Source organism: Vombatus ursinus, unplaced genomic scaffold (assembly GCF_900497805.2).
Source record: "Vombatus ursinus unplaced genomic scaffold, bare-nosed wombat genome assembly UNPS02014821.1, whole genome shotgun sequence".
NCBI lineage: Eukaryota > Metazoa > Chordata > Mammalia > Diprotodontia > Vombatidae > Vombatus > Vombatus ursinus.
In genome coordinates this window covers 51,134,710-51,150,129 of record NW_020954599.1, presented here as the reverse complement: position 1 = coordinate 51,150,129, position 15,420 = coordinate 51,134,710, and the positions used below count along the sequence as shown (strand labels likewise).

The 15,420-nt window shown below is 37.6% G+C and overlaps 1 protein-coding gene across 2 annotated transcripts; it reads right to left on the bottom strand.

The window, feature by feature from the left end:
• Positions 1–203: 203 nt before the first annotated feature.
• CBR4 (carbonyl reductase 4) lies at positions 204–14,989 on the bottom strand. 2 transcript variants are annotated; one of them, XM_027837514.1, is made up of 5 exons: positions 14,739–14,988; positions 7,070–7,190; positions 6,163–6,299; positions 3,147–3,281; positions 204–743 (listed from the first exon to the last, which is right to left on the bottom strand). In XM_027837514.1, exons 1-5 carry the CDS (start codon positions 14,878–14,880, stop codon positions 565–567), a joined length of 714 nt encoding a protein of 237 aa, XP_027693315.1. In that variant the 5' UTR covers positions 14,881–14,988; the 3' UTR covers positions 204–564. The 2 variants fall into 2 exon arrangements, with proteins under 2 accessions (XP_027693315.1, XP_027693316.1); XM_027837515.1 differs by lacking the exon at positions 204–743 and adding an exon at positions 1,175–1,248 and having other exon boundaries at positions 14,739–14,989.
• Positions 14,990–15,420: the final 431 nt, after the last annotated feature.

Here is a 15,420-nt window from a genome sequence, read left to right as displayed (position 1 = left end):
AAAAAGTTAAGAAAATACAGCCACCTTTCCATTTCATTGCAGAGACAGCAAACTGAGTGTGGAATGTTGCATGGATATGGTTGGTTGGATATACTTTTCCCCCACTTCTTAAAAAAATTTGTTGTTGCAAAGAATGGCTCAGTGGATGGGGGGGAGGGATATATTTCAAAATGAATGTGATGTAGAAAAAAAAATCAATAAAAAGAAGATTAAAAAATATGTTCTCTCTCATTTAAATGCACAAACAGATGACCAAGTGAACATAACCCTATATATAACTCAGTAAAGGTTTCATCCTTTGGAAAATGACTCTGCATATTATGCATTTCATGGCACATAAGACAACCAAAGAACTGATTTCACATCTGCACAGTATTGATCAAACATCATCCCTTTTAGGTCTTACTTGATCACATAAACACCATCAAATGAACTTTGGAAATAAGGAATAACTAGTTATTTTATAGGTTTAATTATCATTCATTCACTTATGATTCAGTAGTTGCTAACAAAATTAAATATAATCTTAATTCAAAACACTATTATTACTGAATAGTGCCCACTTTATAAAACAAGCTGTAATCCACCATCAACAATCAGAACATGCCCTGTAATATAAGGAGATTCTAGAAGAAAAACAACAGCGTGTGCCACATCACTAGGTTCTCCAAATCTCCCAAGGGGAATATTTTTCTTTAACTGTTCTTCTTTCATCCCTTTAGTCATATCTGTATGGATAAGTCCTTTAAAAAAAAAAGAAATGTTTGTGTTATTTAGCTGAGTTGTGTCTACTAAGATATGAATTAGTTCCATATTAGAGGAGTTCAGGAAACCCATAGATTTACAAGCTACAAAATAAGCCTATGTCTTTATCACAGCAGCAGAATCAGACATGACAAAGATTTGGTGGGCTAACTTGATGCAATTCTTTCTATGCCATAAAGGAAAAAAAAAAAACCTTCTGATCATAACTGGTTGTGATGTTGTTTGTCTGAACCTGGACAGTTAAAAGTTAAGAATGAAGTAACTTAATGAATTAGACAAAACAGTTTCCAAAAAAGCATGTTCTGAACTTAAGTATCAACTAAAGAAACAATTATAACTTTAAGCATTACACAACCTAATCTGAACAAAAATGCATACTATGAAAAAGGACAGACTCCAGGAAAATAAATCTTTATGCAGAACAAAGATCAGTCTTTATTTAAATAGATTTTAAATAGTCATTCCACAGATACATGATTATACCTAAAAAAGAAAATCAGAAAGCAGTAAGGATCTTGTAAAATTAGAATGGGCCTTTAGATATGGGAACAAATTAGCAGCAAAAGATGCTAAACACTAAATAATTCTTAACAAAATGACTTCATTTCTTTTTTGTTGTTGTTTTGTTGTGTTTGTCCTTTGTTCTCGAAGAAGCCCACGACATCAGGGAGATGATGACATGACTTGCAATTGACTTTGCTTTTAGTGAGGGAGGGCTATGCAAGGTCACCAGCCTTACTTTCCCCTCCAGAGCCATCTGGGTCCAGTGGCCAGATATTCATCAGGACGACTGGAGATGGCCCAGGATGCAATGGGAGACCCTGAGTGAGGCAACACCCATTCGGTGAATAGGCCTCTTTAAGACGTGAGTCAAGGGATAGACCCTTTAATTTAAAAAAAAACAAAACAAAACTGGGAGGGGAAAACCCTCAGCTAGTTTCCTAATCAAATCCCATGTTTTGTACAAATTTCTTGGTACTCAGCAATATTAGTATTATAAAATATGCAACAATTATTAGGGAATGACCTCCAGAGAACCCACTAACCTCCTGAGATCATGTTCTTAGAGTAGCAGAGAAGAGCATATAATGGATTTATAATTAGTCAATTTTTAATTAATAATAATTCACACTTATATAGATTTCTCCAAAATTTCAGAAAACAATAATACAGTTAATCTATAACAGCCAATAATCCACAATCATTCATTTGTCTGAAGTATAATATTATATATGACTCTGGGTAAATTTTCTTTGTTGATTCTATTTTGTCTAATCCAATTTTAAAATCAGCTTAATTTCGAAAGTACACATAAACCTTCCTGTTTAGGATAATGCAATGAAGGCAGTACCGAGATGGTGGCAATACATCTAATGAATGAGGTCACTTATAAAGACTAATGGTCCTGACCCATTACTCACTAAATTATATAGATTTGGACTAACCCAATAGAACCCTATATAAAACTTAGGGAACTCCACCCCACAAACACAACATTTTGAACAATCTCTTATGGTCTACCAGTTTAACAACTAAAATGCTATCCTGAGTACTAGTTTCACCATTCAATCTTCAACCATTAAGGAATGGTTGAATTCCTTAATTCCTAAAAGAAGAGTAGTACAAGTCTATTCCCTCATACTAATCTAATCAGTGGGTAAAAATAATAGCTGTCCTATATCTGATAACACTCAATATCAACTATCTTTGGTAGTCGGGAACAAAATTTTTTTTTTTTGTGAGGCAATCCGAGTTAAGTGACTTGCCCAAGGTCACACAGCTAGTACGTGTCAAGTGGTCTGAGGTCGCATTTGAACTCAGGTCCTCCTGACTTCAGGGCCAGTGTTCTATCCACCGTGCCACCTAGCTGCCCCGGGAACAAAATATTTTTGACTAAGTGGCATGATTACACTGAAATATCAACTTCCATTAAAAGTTTAATCTTTAACCAATCTTTGTATACTTCCTAATAAGCCATAAAAAGGACTTTTTACAAAAAGTTATATTATCTTTATAGTCATCAATACAGTACAGTCAATACAGAAGAACAAGCATTTAAAAAAGAAAGCATTAGTAGAAAAAAGGAAAAGAAACTGAGGTCTAATAAAAAAAATCAGATGTTCAGTACCTGGAAAACTGAGAGCAGACAAAAATCAAGACAAAAACAAAAGAATCTATATATTTTCATGCTATAAAAATAAATCTGAAGAAGACTCTATTTATCAACATCACTTCCTAGAAAACATAGAACATTCTTCCAAAGATTAAAAAAAATTAGGACTGAAAGAAAAAAAGGTACAAGATATTTTTCTTCCCATTACCATTTGTGTGTGTGTGTGTGTGTGTGTGTGTGTGTTTCATATCCATAAACTTACACTGACCTGGGGCAATGACATTCACTCGAATTTTCTTTCTTGCAACTTCTTTAGCAAGAGAACGAGAGAAACCAACTAATCCTCCTTTGCTAGCACTGTAAGCACATTGGCCAGGATTTCCTTTTAAACCAACAACACTTCCTGCACAAACAGAGAGAAAATATTTTTTAAAAAGTAATGATTCATTTGTTAATTCAGTTAACCTACAAGTGGAAAACTTCAGAATTTTTAGAGTATGCTTTAACATTTAGAAATGCCAATAATTTTCCCAAGAGGAACAGTATTAACTGAGAGTCAAATTCAGCTCTAAAGTAAATATTGACAGCTCTACTGGGCCAATACTTTGCTTGGTAAGCTCATGTTTACTCTCAAGGTTTCACTTATTAGCTGACTTCAAGGACAACAGAGACCATAAAGCTATAGCTGATAGTAACGACTTCCACGGAGACAGAGGTTGACAAAAAGACAGCTCTGCCTTTTAGCAGAACCTAAGGGAATATTGGCCAATCACTTTAAGACAAGTACTGTAAGCTCTCCTGTTAAGTCTCTCAGTATGCTGGAGTGGAAAGAGCACTGCCTTGGATCTCAACAACCTTAAGCAAGATACTTAACTTTCTAGGTCTCAGTGTCCTCATCTGTAAAATGATGGGTTGAATTAGATGACCTCTAAGGTCTTTCCCAGCTCTATGTCTATGATCCTACAATTCTTGAGGCCAAAAAAGGAGAAATGCGGATTATATGAGAAAACAATTAGTTGAATTAAAGGACAAAAAAATAGAAGAACCAAAGAATAGTGTTTAATGAATCAATATCAACCAAGAAGGAACTACCTAACAGCTCTTCCTATGTCCTCGACCTGTCCTATTTAAGATTTAACAGGTGGGAGGAATAGATAATAAGCTGGGCAACATAATTAAGTTCTAAAATATCTGCAAAGAACAAAGTTCCAAACCTAGTGAGATGAAATTTAATATACAGAAATGTTAAAGTCTTACACTTAGGTTAAAAAAAATCAGCTACGTAAGTATGTTGCTTAGACAACAGATCGTGTGAAAAGACTTAAGAAAAAGTTGTAATGAATTTTAAGCTCAATGTCGGTCACCAATGCATGGATAATGGAGCTTTGAGAGAAGGAAAAGAACTGAGCTACAGAGATTTGATCCAAAAGGTAAAAGAAGGCTACTCTAAGTGCTGTCTCTAAGTACAAAGTGCTGAATGAAAATTCTAGGAACAATGGCCTGGGGTAGATAGATGTGAGACAGGATGATTAATTAATTGTATGTTTATATTAGCAACTGACTTGTAATTTCAGAAGTGTAGAAACTTCCTACAAAAATCCATGTTCATATAGCAGTGTTACCAGGGGCAAGATTCAAACCCAGGTTTTCTTGACAGGAAGGAAGGGAAGATAGGTTTATTAAGTATCTATCATGCCAAGCACTTTACAAATACCTTATTTGATACTCACAACAACTCTGGGAGGTAGGTACTATTATCACCCCCATTTTACAGCTGAGAAAACTGAGGCAGACAAGTTAAATGGATCACCAGGATCACATAGCTACTAAGTACTAAGGCCAAATTTGAACTCGGGTCTCCCTGACTTCAGGTCCAGTGTTACAGTTATCTACTGTAACACCTTACTGTCTCAATTAGAATACATAATTGTTTAATTAAAATGCCTTTAATCATAAAATTAAAGACGTTTTAATGCAACTAGAATTATAGATGTAGAAACTGGCTTATATAAAGAAAAAATCTCAGTTTGGATTGGTTAACATGAGTTCATTGAGTTTTTGTTCAGGTTGTTTTGGTCAGATCTGTGATTTCATTAATGTATGGAACTCCTCGTAAGGAAATTCCCTCTAACAATGCAGATCAGCAACTTGTTTGCAAATTAAAGTCTTAGAGAGTAGTTCATGGTGACTGAGAGGTTAAATGACAGGCAGATGGTCACACAGCCAGGATATGTCAAGAGACAGGAAATCTGAATTATAGATATATTTTTAAGAAATGTAATATATTTTAAAAAGCAGGATTTACTTCCAAGGACCTATTATAACTTGTATTGTCTATCAGGGTCTCCAGATGATCTCGTTTATTAGATATGAAGGATTTATTTGAACTGTATATACATAGACAGATCTTTCTAAAGCACAGGTAGAAAACATGTTTTTCTACCCAGAGTCACTGATCATAGAAAATGGTCCAAGCGCCAAGGAAAAAAGAAACCTAACTTTTATTATTTGACATTTCATTTATTGATCTACCACTGATAGGGGCCTACTATATTTAAAGTTCTGGTAAATGCTGAAGGAGAGAAAAAGAAAACTATCGAGAGGAAAAAAATACAAAATATCCCAAGCACTAAAATTTAATAGTAATAGAAAATTTAAAAATTCTATTCAATAAAAACATCAAATTATATTATTTCATTTCTGGCCTATAAGCTTCTTGAGGGAATATATTATATTAATCATTATATTAATCTCTGTATTTCCCAGTCCCTTGTTATACAAATCAGATGTTTAATAAATATTTGTCCAGTGTTTTTGTTTTTGTGAATACCGTGCCTAGGATAGGAACTGAGCTAGGATAGAATAAGAACAGAGTAGGGAGAGATCACAGGATCAGAGGTTGGAGCTGCGTTTTTTGGGACACCTATGAGAAGGGCATTACTATTTTTTTTTACAACTGTCAAGGTAATTGCATTTCAAAGCCCATATATTGTTGGATTTGGCAGATTAATTTGTGTTCATGATATTCCTGCTTGATACTTGCCCTATAGACTAGAAGTTTCTCACTTCCATTACAATGTCAAAAAAGGTGCTCTTTTATTTGTATTTTGAAAAAGTCCAAAGTGACCTAGAAATCTTATACTGTTAATTTATCAAACTCCTATTTGCATAAAGAGTATAAAAATAAGCTTTAGGCCTAACTATGTAAAAATTCACTTCAAATCAAAGGCGTGAGAACTCAAACTTTCTTGTAATGTGTGGTATTTCAAAATGAATAAGCCCACCTATGTTAACAATAGAGCCTCCCTGTTGTTGAATCATATTCTTCAAAGCAGCTTTACATGTCAGCATGGATCCTAAGAGGTTAGTGTGAAGTTGGGATACCATATCTTCAGTTTTTGTTCTTAGTAATAAGGCATCCCTACAAAGAACAAGAGATAAAATTTTTCTGTAAAATATGATTCACTTAGGGTTTATAACTTTCATATAAGAGTTTCCAATGTTGGTCATCTGGATTGGACAGCTATTACTTGATTATGTTACCCCATATAGAAAGGAGGAAAAGAAGAAACAAGTATCTATTAAGTACCTACTATGTGCCACCCACTGTGCTAAGTGCTGAGGATACAAATAAGAATAAGACAGTCCCTTCTCTCAAGGAGCTTACAATCTAGAGGGAGACAATACACAAAAGGAAACTGAAAAGGGCAGGGGTGCAAAACATCAGAAGGTACTCAGCTGGGACATGATGAAAATGATGGTAGAATCAAAGTCAGACAGAGCAGCTGGTAACAAATGAAGAGATGGCTGACACTGTGAGCCCTCTATAAAGAAAGGCTATTGTACCACCCTGCAGCCCTCCAATCAGAGGGGCTGAAGCAACTGAGTGTATCAACAGGGTGTGAGTTGCCAAGCTGAAGCAATCTCCATGATGATCAGTTTCCTGATGATTGTTATTGTTATCCTGATGATGAGTTTATTCCAGGCAGGTCACGATGAAGGTGATGGTGGAACAGAAGCCAAGCTGAGCAATTGGCAGCAAATAATCAATATGGATAATCAAAATTTCACTATGTCAACATTCAAAGGTTTGAATTAGATGTACTGTTAATTCAAAATTAAACTTATGTTAAATGTACAAATAACATGTACCAAGCATATATTAGATTCTGAAAGAAATCAAAGACTAACCTGTTTATGCCAGCTGCATTTACCAAAAAATTAACACGACCTAATTTTTTCTCCATCTCTTCAAATGCGTTTTGAATATCTTGCTCGTTAGCAACATCACAGCGAAGGGCCAAATGATTTCCTACACAAATATAAAGTGACATTTTGAAGATAACGTTTTGTATTTTTGAAGTATTTCAATTTTTTTTAAAAGGGGAACTTTTAAAGGTACTACTATCCAGGGTCTCTGCTTCATCATAAGGCATATTTTTAAAAGATATGTAACTTTTCGGTAAACTAAGAGATTATTAAAGTTAATTTTATAATCTTAGCTAATTGGACATCTTGGTCCCGTTGTACTCAATTCAACTTATAAAAATTGTTATTACTACTTTTATATTCTATGATATTTTATATTATAGTCTAGTATAAGCTAGACTTCTCTAAATTTAGGTCTAGTTCCACCAAGTGATGCTAAAAGTATGCTTTTAGATCCTGAAGGAACTAATTGAGACACTACTCTGCCCTCATGAAACTTATCTTAGTGTTTTTGGTAATAAGCTTGGGGAGAATTTAGGTAATTAATTCACTCAAAAAATGCCAACCAATTAAAAAATTCTCTTTTACATACTAAAAATGGAGTTTAAGGGCAACAAAAATGACTCAACATATCAAAATTTAATAGTTATTTTTTAATTTCCCATACTCAGTTAAAGAATTTAGGACTACCTATTTAGATCTAGATATCTAGCCCAAGTTCTCCTGTGCTTCAGTCCTACATCTCCAGCTGTTACCTACTGGACTTAAGTTTATGCTGCACATGAGACAAATCTTAAACTTAAAATATCCAAAACAGAATTCATTGTCTTTCTCCCTCTAAACTTACCCCTCTTCCAGACTTCCCTATTTCTACTGAAGGCATCATCCTTCTTGTGTCACAGCTTTGTGATCAGTATTCTACTCAATTTCTCATTCTTCCTCATACCCAATATTCAGTCTGCTGTCAAACTTTGCTATTTCTATATCCACAACATCTTTTACATCCAAACCCTTCCTCCTTAATCACATAATTAACACCTTAGTTCAGGCTATTACACCTGTCCCCTGGATTACTACAACAGCCTAACTTGTCTCCCTGCCTTGAGTCTCTCCCTACTACAATATATCCTCCACATTACAGCCAACGTAATTTCCCTTAAGCCCCAAAGATCAGGCCTCTGGCCATGTGACCCCCAACTCTACCATTCGCATGGCTCCATATCATCTCTGTGATCAACAAACTCCTGTTTAATTTCTACAGCCTTTTATAACATGGTCTCAACATATCTTTCCAGATTTATTGTACATCACTCTCCTGCACTTAAATCCAACCAAAATGGCCTTCTCTCTGTTCTTCACACATGAGACTCTACTCCATCTCTATATTGGCTAGCCCCCATGCCTAAGATGCCCTCCTTCCTTACTTCACCACCTTCTACATGAAGCTTTTCCTGATTTCCCCAAACTGCCAGCGCCCTCTCTCCCTAATTATCTTCTATTTATTCTGTATATATTTATCTATGTACTTGCTGTCTCCCCATTAGAATGTAGGGTCCTTAAAAAGTAATTGTTTCGTTCTTGTCTTTGTAATCCCAATACTTGTCCCAAGACAAAATACAGTAGTCAATAAATTAACTGACAAAATATAAAGAAGTCAGTTGATTGACTGATTGGACCATTACAGGCCATAGATGCTGCTAGATGCTTGTTTCACAGCAATGAGGGAATATCTCAAAGTTCCCTGTTCTCAAAATATCATTTAATTGAACAAATACTGTTTATGATAGAGGAAACATATAACAAAAAGCTACAAATTCAGCAATACTTTCAAATGAGTTTGGAGCTTATTCATTATTCATTACGATGGCATCTACATGTCTGACAAATAGCAATACATATATGTGCAAGAAATATTATTTATTTAGTCTTACAGAAGGTCTGTTTACTTATTTATTATGCTGAATCACAGTGACTATTTTGTTGAAAACAAAGGTCAATATGACAAAGCGAATCCTTTCATTTAAAGATGAGGAAACTGTGGCTCTGAGATATAACATATTTTGCCCCAAGTCAAAGATAAAGTTGAGACTAAAGTCCAGTCTTTGTCTTCCCCAGTTCCCTGATCATTCTCTACACCTACTTCTGTGCCCTCCCTCTCCCTCTTGCCACCATATTCTCCCGGGATCCTCTTGCTACCTTCTCTCCACCCACATTCCACATGCCCACTCTTCACCAATCTTACCTCTCCTTCTTTCCTACCAAAATGAATCTATTTGGAGAAGCCATCATCTCAGTTAGCAGTCAAAATAAGCAGATAAACTAAACCCCACTAGCCCATAAACTAGACTGCTCTTGGCTTAATGCATCCTTGCTCAAGATGTCAGCATTTTAATTGGGGACAGTTAGGTGGTGCAGTGGATACAGCATCAAGCCTGCAATCAGGAAGGCCTGAGTTCAAATCTAGTCTAAGATACTTACTAGCTGTGTAACCTTGGGGAAGTAATTTTATTCTGTTTGCCTCAGTTTCCTCATCTATCAAACAAGCCGTAGAAGGAAATGGCAAACCATTCCAGTATTTTTGAAGTGGTCACAAAGAGTAAGACATGATTGAAACAAGTGAACAACAACCACCTAAATATTCAACGTAAGACCAGCCTACACAGTTTTCTGTCTTTTCTTCTTTTTACTCTGTTTCTCTCTACCTCTTTCTTGGTCACTCATATGTCTCTACTCATTTGTCTATGCGTTTCACTCTCATTTTTTCTACACTAATCTTTCAAATGTCTTTTATGTCTGTCTCTATTTAGCCTGGAGGAGAAAAGACTTAAGACGAACATAAGAGCTATCTTTAAGAATCTAAAGGGCTGGTCATGGGGGAGAGAGGGAGGGACTGGAGCTGTTTTGCCTGGCTCCAGCAAGCAGAACCAGAAGTAATAATCATAATCATAACTGACATTTATAAACAGCTTTACAGCTTACATGCATTACTTCATCGAGCAATGCGTGGAAGTTTTTGAGAGATTTTGGCTAGAAATAAAGAGGTCTTTTAAGCTTTCTTGGGTTGTTACTGTAGACGGGGTTTCTGTTCAGATAGGGGATAAACTGAACTACCTCTGAGGTCCTTGCCAACTTGGAGATTTCCTAGCTCTAGTCCACTCTTCCTCCCTACTGTCTTTTCAAATGGCCACACTGATCAATAAACACTTTAATACAGCAAACACTAATTTTGTTCAAGACACTGAAGTTGACATGACAATACAAAAAGGTCTATACACAAATTTCACCTTGTATTACTATTCTCTAGGTTCTCTAAGCTCCAACCAAATTGGATTCCTCAGTGTCTTGAAGAAAAGGAAACAAGCACTTTTGTCTACTATGTGTCAGGCATCATGTTAAGAGCTTTACAAATTTCATTTGATTCCCACAACCTACCTAGGAGTCAGGTGTTACCCCCATTTGACAGTGGGAGAATCTAAGGCAGAGGCACAGAGTGACCTGTCTAGGGACATACCGCTAGTAAATATGATTTGACTCAAATCTTTCTGATTCTCTATCCACTGAGCCACCTCACTGCTTCATCATGTGACTCTAAAAACAACTAGTACTTCTCCGCCATGTTTTGGTTATGCTAATTCCTATATCTAAAATGGCTTCCCTTCCCCCTTACACTTGTTAAATTTCTCCCTTTTCTTTAAAGCTGATTCAATTGTCCTTATGTAGAAACCACCTTCTACATGAAGTCTTCCATGATTTCCCTCTTTTCTTTATTTAAAAAAAAACTACCATTATTTTTATTTCCTACCCTACATTTTCTTTTTCAATTTTTTTTCCCGTTACATTTAAAGATAATTTTTAACATTCATTTAAAAAAATTTTTGAGTTCCAAATTTTCTCTCTCTCTCCCTCACCCCCCCAACCAGTGAGCAATTTGATATACATCATACATGTTCAATCATGCAAAAAATTACCATATCAGTCATGTTGTGAAAGAAGACACAGACCCAAAGGAAAAAAAATTAGGAAAAAATACAGAAAGTGAAAAATAGTTTGCATTGATCTGCAACTCCATCAGCTCTTTCTTTGGAAGTGGACAGCATTTTTCACCATTAGTCCTTTGGAACTGTCTCGGATCATTGTACTGCTGAGAAGACATAAGTCATTCACTGTTGATCATCATATACTATTGCTATTGCTGTGTACAACATTCTCTTGGTTCTGCTCACTTTACTTTGCATCAGTTCATTTAAGTCTTTCCAGGATTTCTGAAATCACTTTACTCATCATTTCTTATAGCAGGAATATTCCATGACAATCACATATCACAACTTGTTCAGCCATTCCCCAACTGGCAACCACTCAATTTCTAACTCTGCCACTACAAAAAGAGCTGCTATAAATATTTTTGTACAAATAGGTCCATTCTCCCTTCCCCCCACCCCACTTTTAAATCTCTTTGGGATTCAGACCTATTAGTGATACTACTGGAACAAAGGGTATGGCAGAGTTTGATTACCCTTTGGGCATTGTTCCAAATTGCTCTCCAGAATGGTTGGATCAGTTCACAACTCTACCAACAGTGCATTAGTGTCCCAATTTTCCCACATCTTCTCCAACATCTATTATTTTCCTTTTCTGTCATATTAGTCAAACTGATATGAGTGAGGTGGTAGCTCAGAGTTGTTTTAATTTGCATTTCTTTAATCAATAGTGATTTAGAGCATTTTTTCATATGACTATAAATAGCTTTGATTTCTTCATTTGAAAACTGTCTGTTCATATCCTTTGACCATTTATCAACTGGGGAATGACTTGTATTCTTATAAATTTGAATCTGTTCTCTATATATTTGAGAAATGAGGCCTTTATCCAAGACACTTGCTATAAAAATTATTTTCTAGTTTTTTGCTTTCCTTCTAATCTTGGGTGCATTGGGTTTGTTTGTGTAAAATCTTTTCAATCAAAATTGTCCATTTTACATCTAGTAATGCTCTCTATTTCATCTGGTCATAAATTCTTCCCTTCTCCATTTATCTGACAGGTAAACTATTCCTTGTTCTCCTAATTTGCTTACGGTATCACACTTTATGTTTAAATCATGTACCCATTTTGATCTTATCTTGGCATGTGGTAGACCCAGTTTCTGCCATATTGTTTTCCAGTTTTCCCAGCAGTTTTTGCCAAATAGTGAGTTATTATCCCCAAAGCTGGGGTCTCTGGATTTATCTAACACTAGGTTTACTAGTCATTTACTGTGGAATCTTGTGTACCTAATCTATTCCACTGATCTACCATTCTTATGTCTTAGCTAGTACCAGATAGTTTTGATGAATATTGCTTTATAATACAGTCTGAGATCTGGTATAGGTAGGCCACTTTCCTTTACATTTGTTTTCACTAATTCCCTTGATATTCTTGACCTTTTGTTCTTCCAGATAAATTCTGTTTTTATTTTTTCTAGCTCTACAATTTTTTGGTAGTTTGGTATGGTACAGATCTTGATTTCCCTCTTAAAACTGACACATCATACCATACATTATTGTGTACCCTACTAATCTTTGGGCCAATTTCATTCCCCTTCTAAACTGAAATCTTTGTGAGGGTAAGGCCTATATAGTAATTACAGTTTAATAGAAAGAACTCTGGACTTAAATTCTGGAGACCTGGGTAGGAACCCTGATTCTGACTTTTATTAGCTGTGTGATCTAGAGTAAATCACTCAATCTTTATAGGCCTCAATTTACATATCTTCTTACTATCTTGTACTACCTTCACATAAGACATATTGTGAGTAAAGCACCAAAAGTACAAAATGAATTAGCAATTAAATTTTGAACTTCTCTTGCTATAAATACTCTGTGAATAAAACAATCACAGAATGTAGAGGTACAAGGGGCTGTACAGAATATCTTCAACCAGATGAAAGAATAGGCCCAGAATGATAAAAAGTTAGTAGCAGTCAAGCTATGAACACAGTTCTTACCTCCAAATCTAATTACACTTTCTATTACACTATCTTGATGAACAGCTAACATGCTATTATTAGCTGGATTTACAGTTGAGGAAACTGAGGCAGATAGCAGTTAAGTGACTTACCCAAGGTCACCCAGCTAAGTGTCAGAAGCAATATTTGAACTCAGGTCTTCCTGACTCAAGGTTCCTGACTCTGCATTAGGCCACCTAGCTGCCCCTATTACCTTCACCAACTTGACTCTCTCAAGTGTCGAAATGAGGAACTGTATCCTCTAAATCAGGGGTAGGGACCTTCTGACCTGAGGCTACATGTGGCCTTCTAGGTCCTTGGGTTCGGCCTTTTGACTGAGTCCAAGCTTTACAGAACAAATCCTTTTATTAAGGTGATTTGTTCCGTGAAGTTTGGATTCAGTCAACTGGCCAAATTTGAGGACCTAGAGGGCCACATGTGGCCTCCAGGTGACAGATTTCCCACTCCTGCTCTAAATATACCCCCCTCCCCACTCTCTAAATTGTTGCACTGATTTCAACAGTGATGAATGTAAACTGCTTGGTGGCACTAGTTGGATCATTTTTTATTATTTCTATATCCCCAACTGTGAGCACAGTGCCTTCAATTCAAAAAGGACTTATCAAACTTATATGCCAGGCACTGTGGTCGGCTCCTAAAATGAAATGATAAAAATGAAAATAATCCCTGCCCTCAAAGGAGCTCAGGATCCAAGCTGAACTGCCTCTGGTGGTCCTTGAGCTGAACTCCGATGGGAACTAGGGATTCCAAGAAGAGATAAGCAGGGAAAATATTGCTGGCACAGAGTACAACCTGTGCAAAAGGATGGAAGCCGGGGAGGGCATGTGACTGAGTAAGGTTCACTACTTCTGGTAGAAAGAATAGTGCAAAACCCCTCTAGAAAGAAAAGTTGAAGCCAGGTTATGAAAACCTTTAAATGACAAGCAGAAAAATAAGAAAAGTTTGTGTTTTATCTTAGAAGTTTAGGAGCCACTTGAGTTCCTTATCCATCAATTTGACAGTTGTGTAGGGAAGAAGAAAAAAAAGCTAGATGCTGGGAGACCAATCAGGAAGCTATTATAACAGTCCAGGAAAGAGAAGGTAAGGGTCTGAATCAAGGTGGTTGTGGTGTGAGTAGAGGCGACACTTTTCCTGCTCCTTTTTGTGTGCTGTTTCCCGTTTTATATTGTAAGCTCCTTGAGGGCAGGGATTGTCTTTCAATTAATTGAATCCCCAGCACTTAGCACAGTACCTGGCACTTTGTTGGCATTTAATGTTTACTGGATTGAACCCCAGAGATGTTCTGGACAAGACTTGGATTGGATGTGGGGGAAAGAGGTGAAGAAGAGGGAAGAGAACAGGACCTGTGACTTGATCGTAATAATGGAAAGACCTCTGGGCTTGGAAGATGAATGAGTCCAAGGGCGCGGACATGGAAGGAGGGCGGCCTCCTCCAGTGAAAGGGGGTTGTTTGTTAAAGGGGGTAAATGAGCATCCTACACAGTAGGCGCTTCATTATCACATGGTGCATAGGATGTCCAAGGCAGGAGGGCGGGGCAACCAGGGGTCGGAGGTCAGAAGGTGAAGCACCACCAGTCAGTCGTATGCCCCGCCCTCTCTGCCCTCGGGCGCGTGATCCACGTGGACTCAGCCCCCCCCCGCCATACCTACCCCCAAGGTCCCTAGCAGCGGCTTTCGCGACCTCCAAGTCCCTGCCCGCGATTGCCAACCGGTACCCCTTCTGAGCCATTAACTGGGCCACCGCCTTCCCGATGCCCCGAGAGCCGCCGAAAACTACGCCAACCTTCTCCATGGAGGGCTGAGCTGACCAGAACCGAGACGAGGAGGCGGAGCGCCGGAGCGCGGGGCAGCCCCAGGAGGGACAGCAGCGAGTGAAAAGTCAAGAGCAAGGTCAGAGCCCCACCCTTACGTCAGCGCGATGACGTTGTCTCCGCGGTGCTCCCGCTTCCCCGTACTATAGGGTGGAGGAGCCGACTACGTGCATCCGGGCTCGGGTCTAATAAGACATCTCCAAGGTGGAGAAGGAAGCGGCCCTGTTAGGAAAAAGGCAGTGCACTGCATGCCAGTGTATGTAGTCAAGCTCGGGGGCGAGAGCGTGGCATGATGGGATGTGTAGTCTTTTGTCTAGGGCGGGGCGGGGCATAAATTCTTGTCATCCGGGAGCTACAGCTGAGTTTGGAAGCAGTGACCGGAAGCTGCTGCTATGAAAGTAAAGGAAGGGTTTCCCCATCTTTATCCTTGCAGGCCCTATACTGGGATGACCGTGATCTCATTCAGAGGGGAAGCAGATGTTGGTGCTATCGAGATAATTGTAGAGCACTGGGCACAAGCC

What these genes read in the sequence shown, in the direction of transcription:
- CBR4 (XM_027837514.1), bottom strand. Translation starts at nt 14,880, where the DNA reads ATGGAGAAGGTTGGCGTAGTTTTCGGCGGCTCTCGGGGCATCGGGAAG. An exon ending in CGCTGCTAGGGACCTTGGGG is followed by an intron (nt 7,191 to 14,738) that starts GTAGGTATGGCG and finishes ATATTTGTGTAG; the next exon opens with GAAATCATTTGGCCCTTCGC. An exon ending in AGGCTCTATTGTTAACATAG is followed by an intron (nt 3,282 to 6,162) that starts GTGGGCTTATTC and finishes CTGTTTGTGCAG; the next exon opens with GAAGTGTTGTTGGTTTAAAA.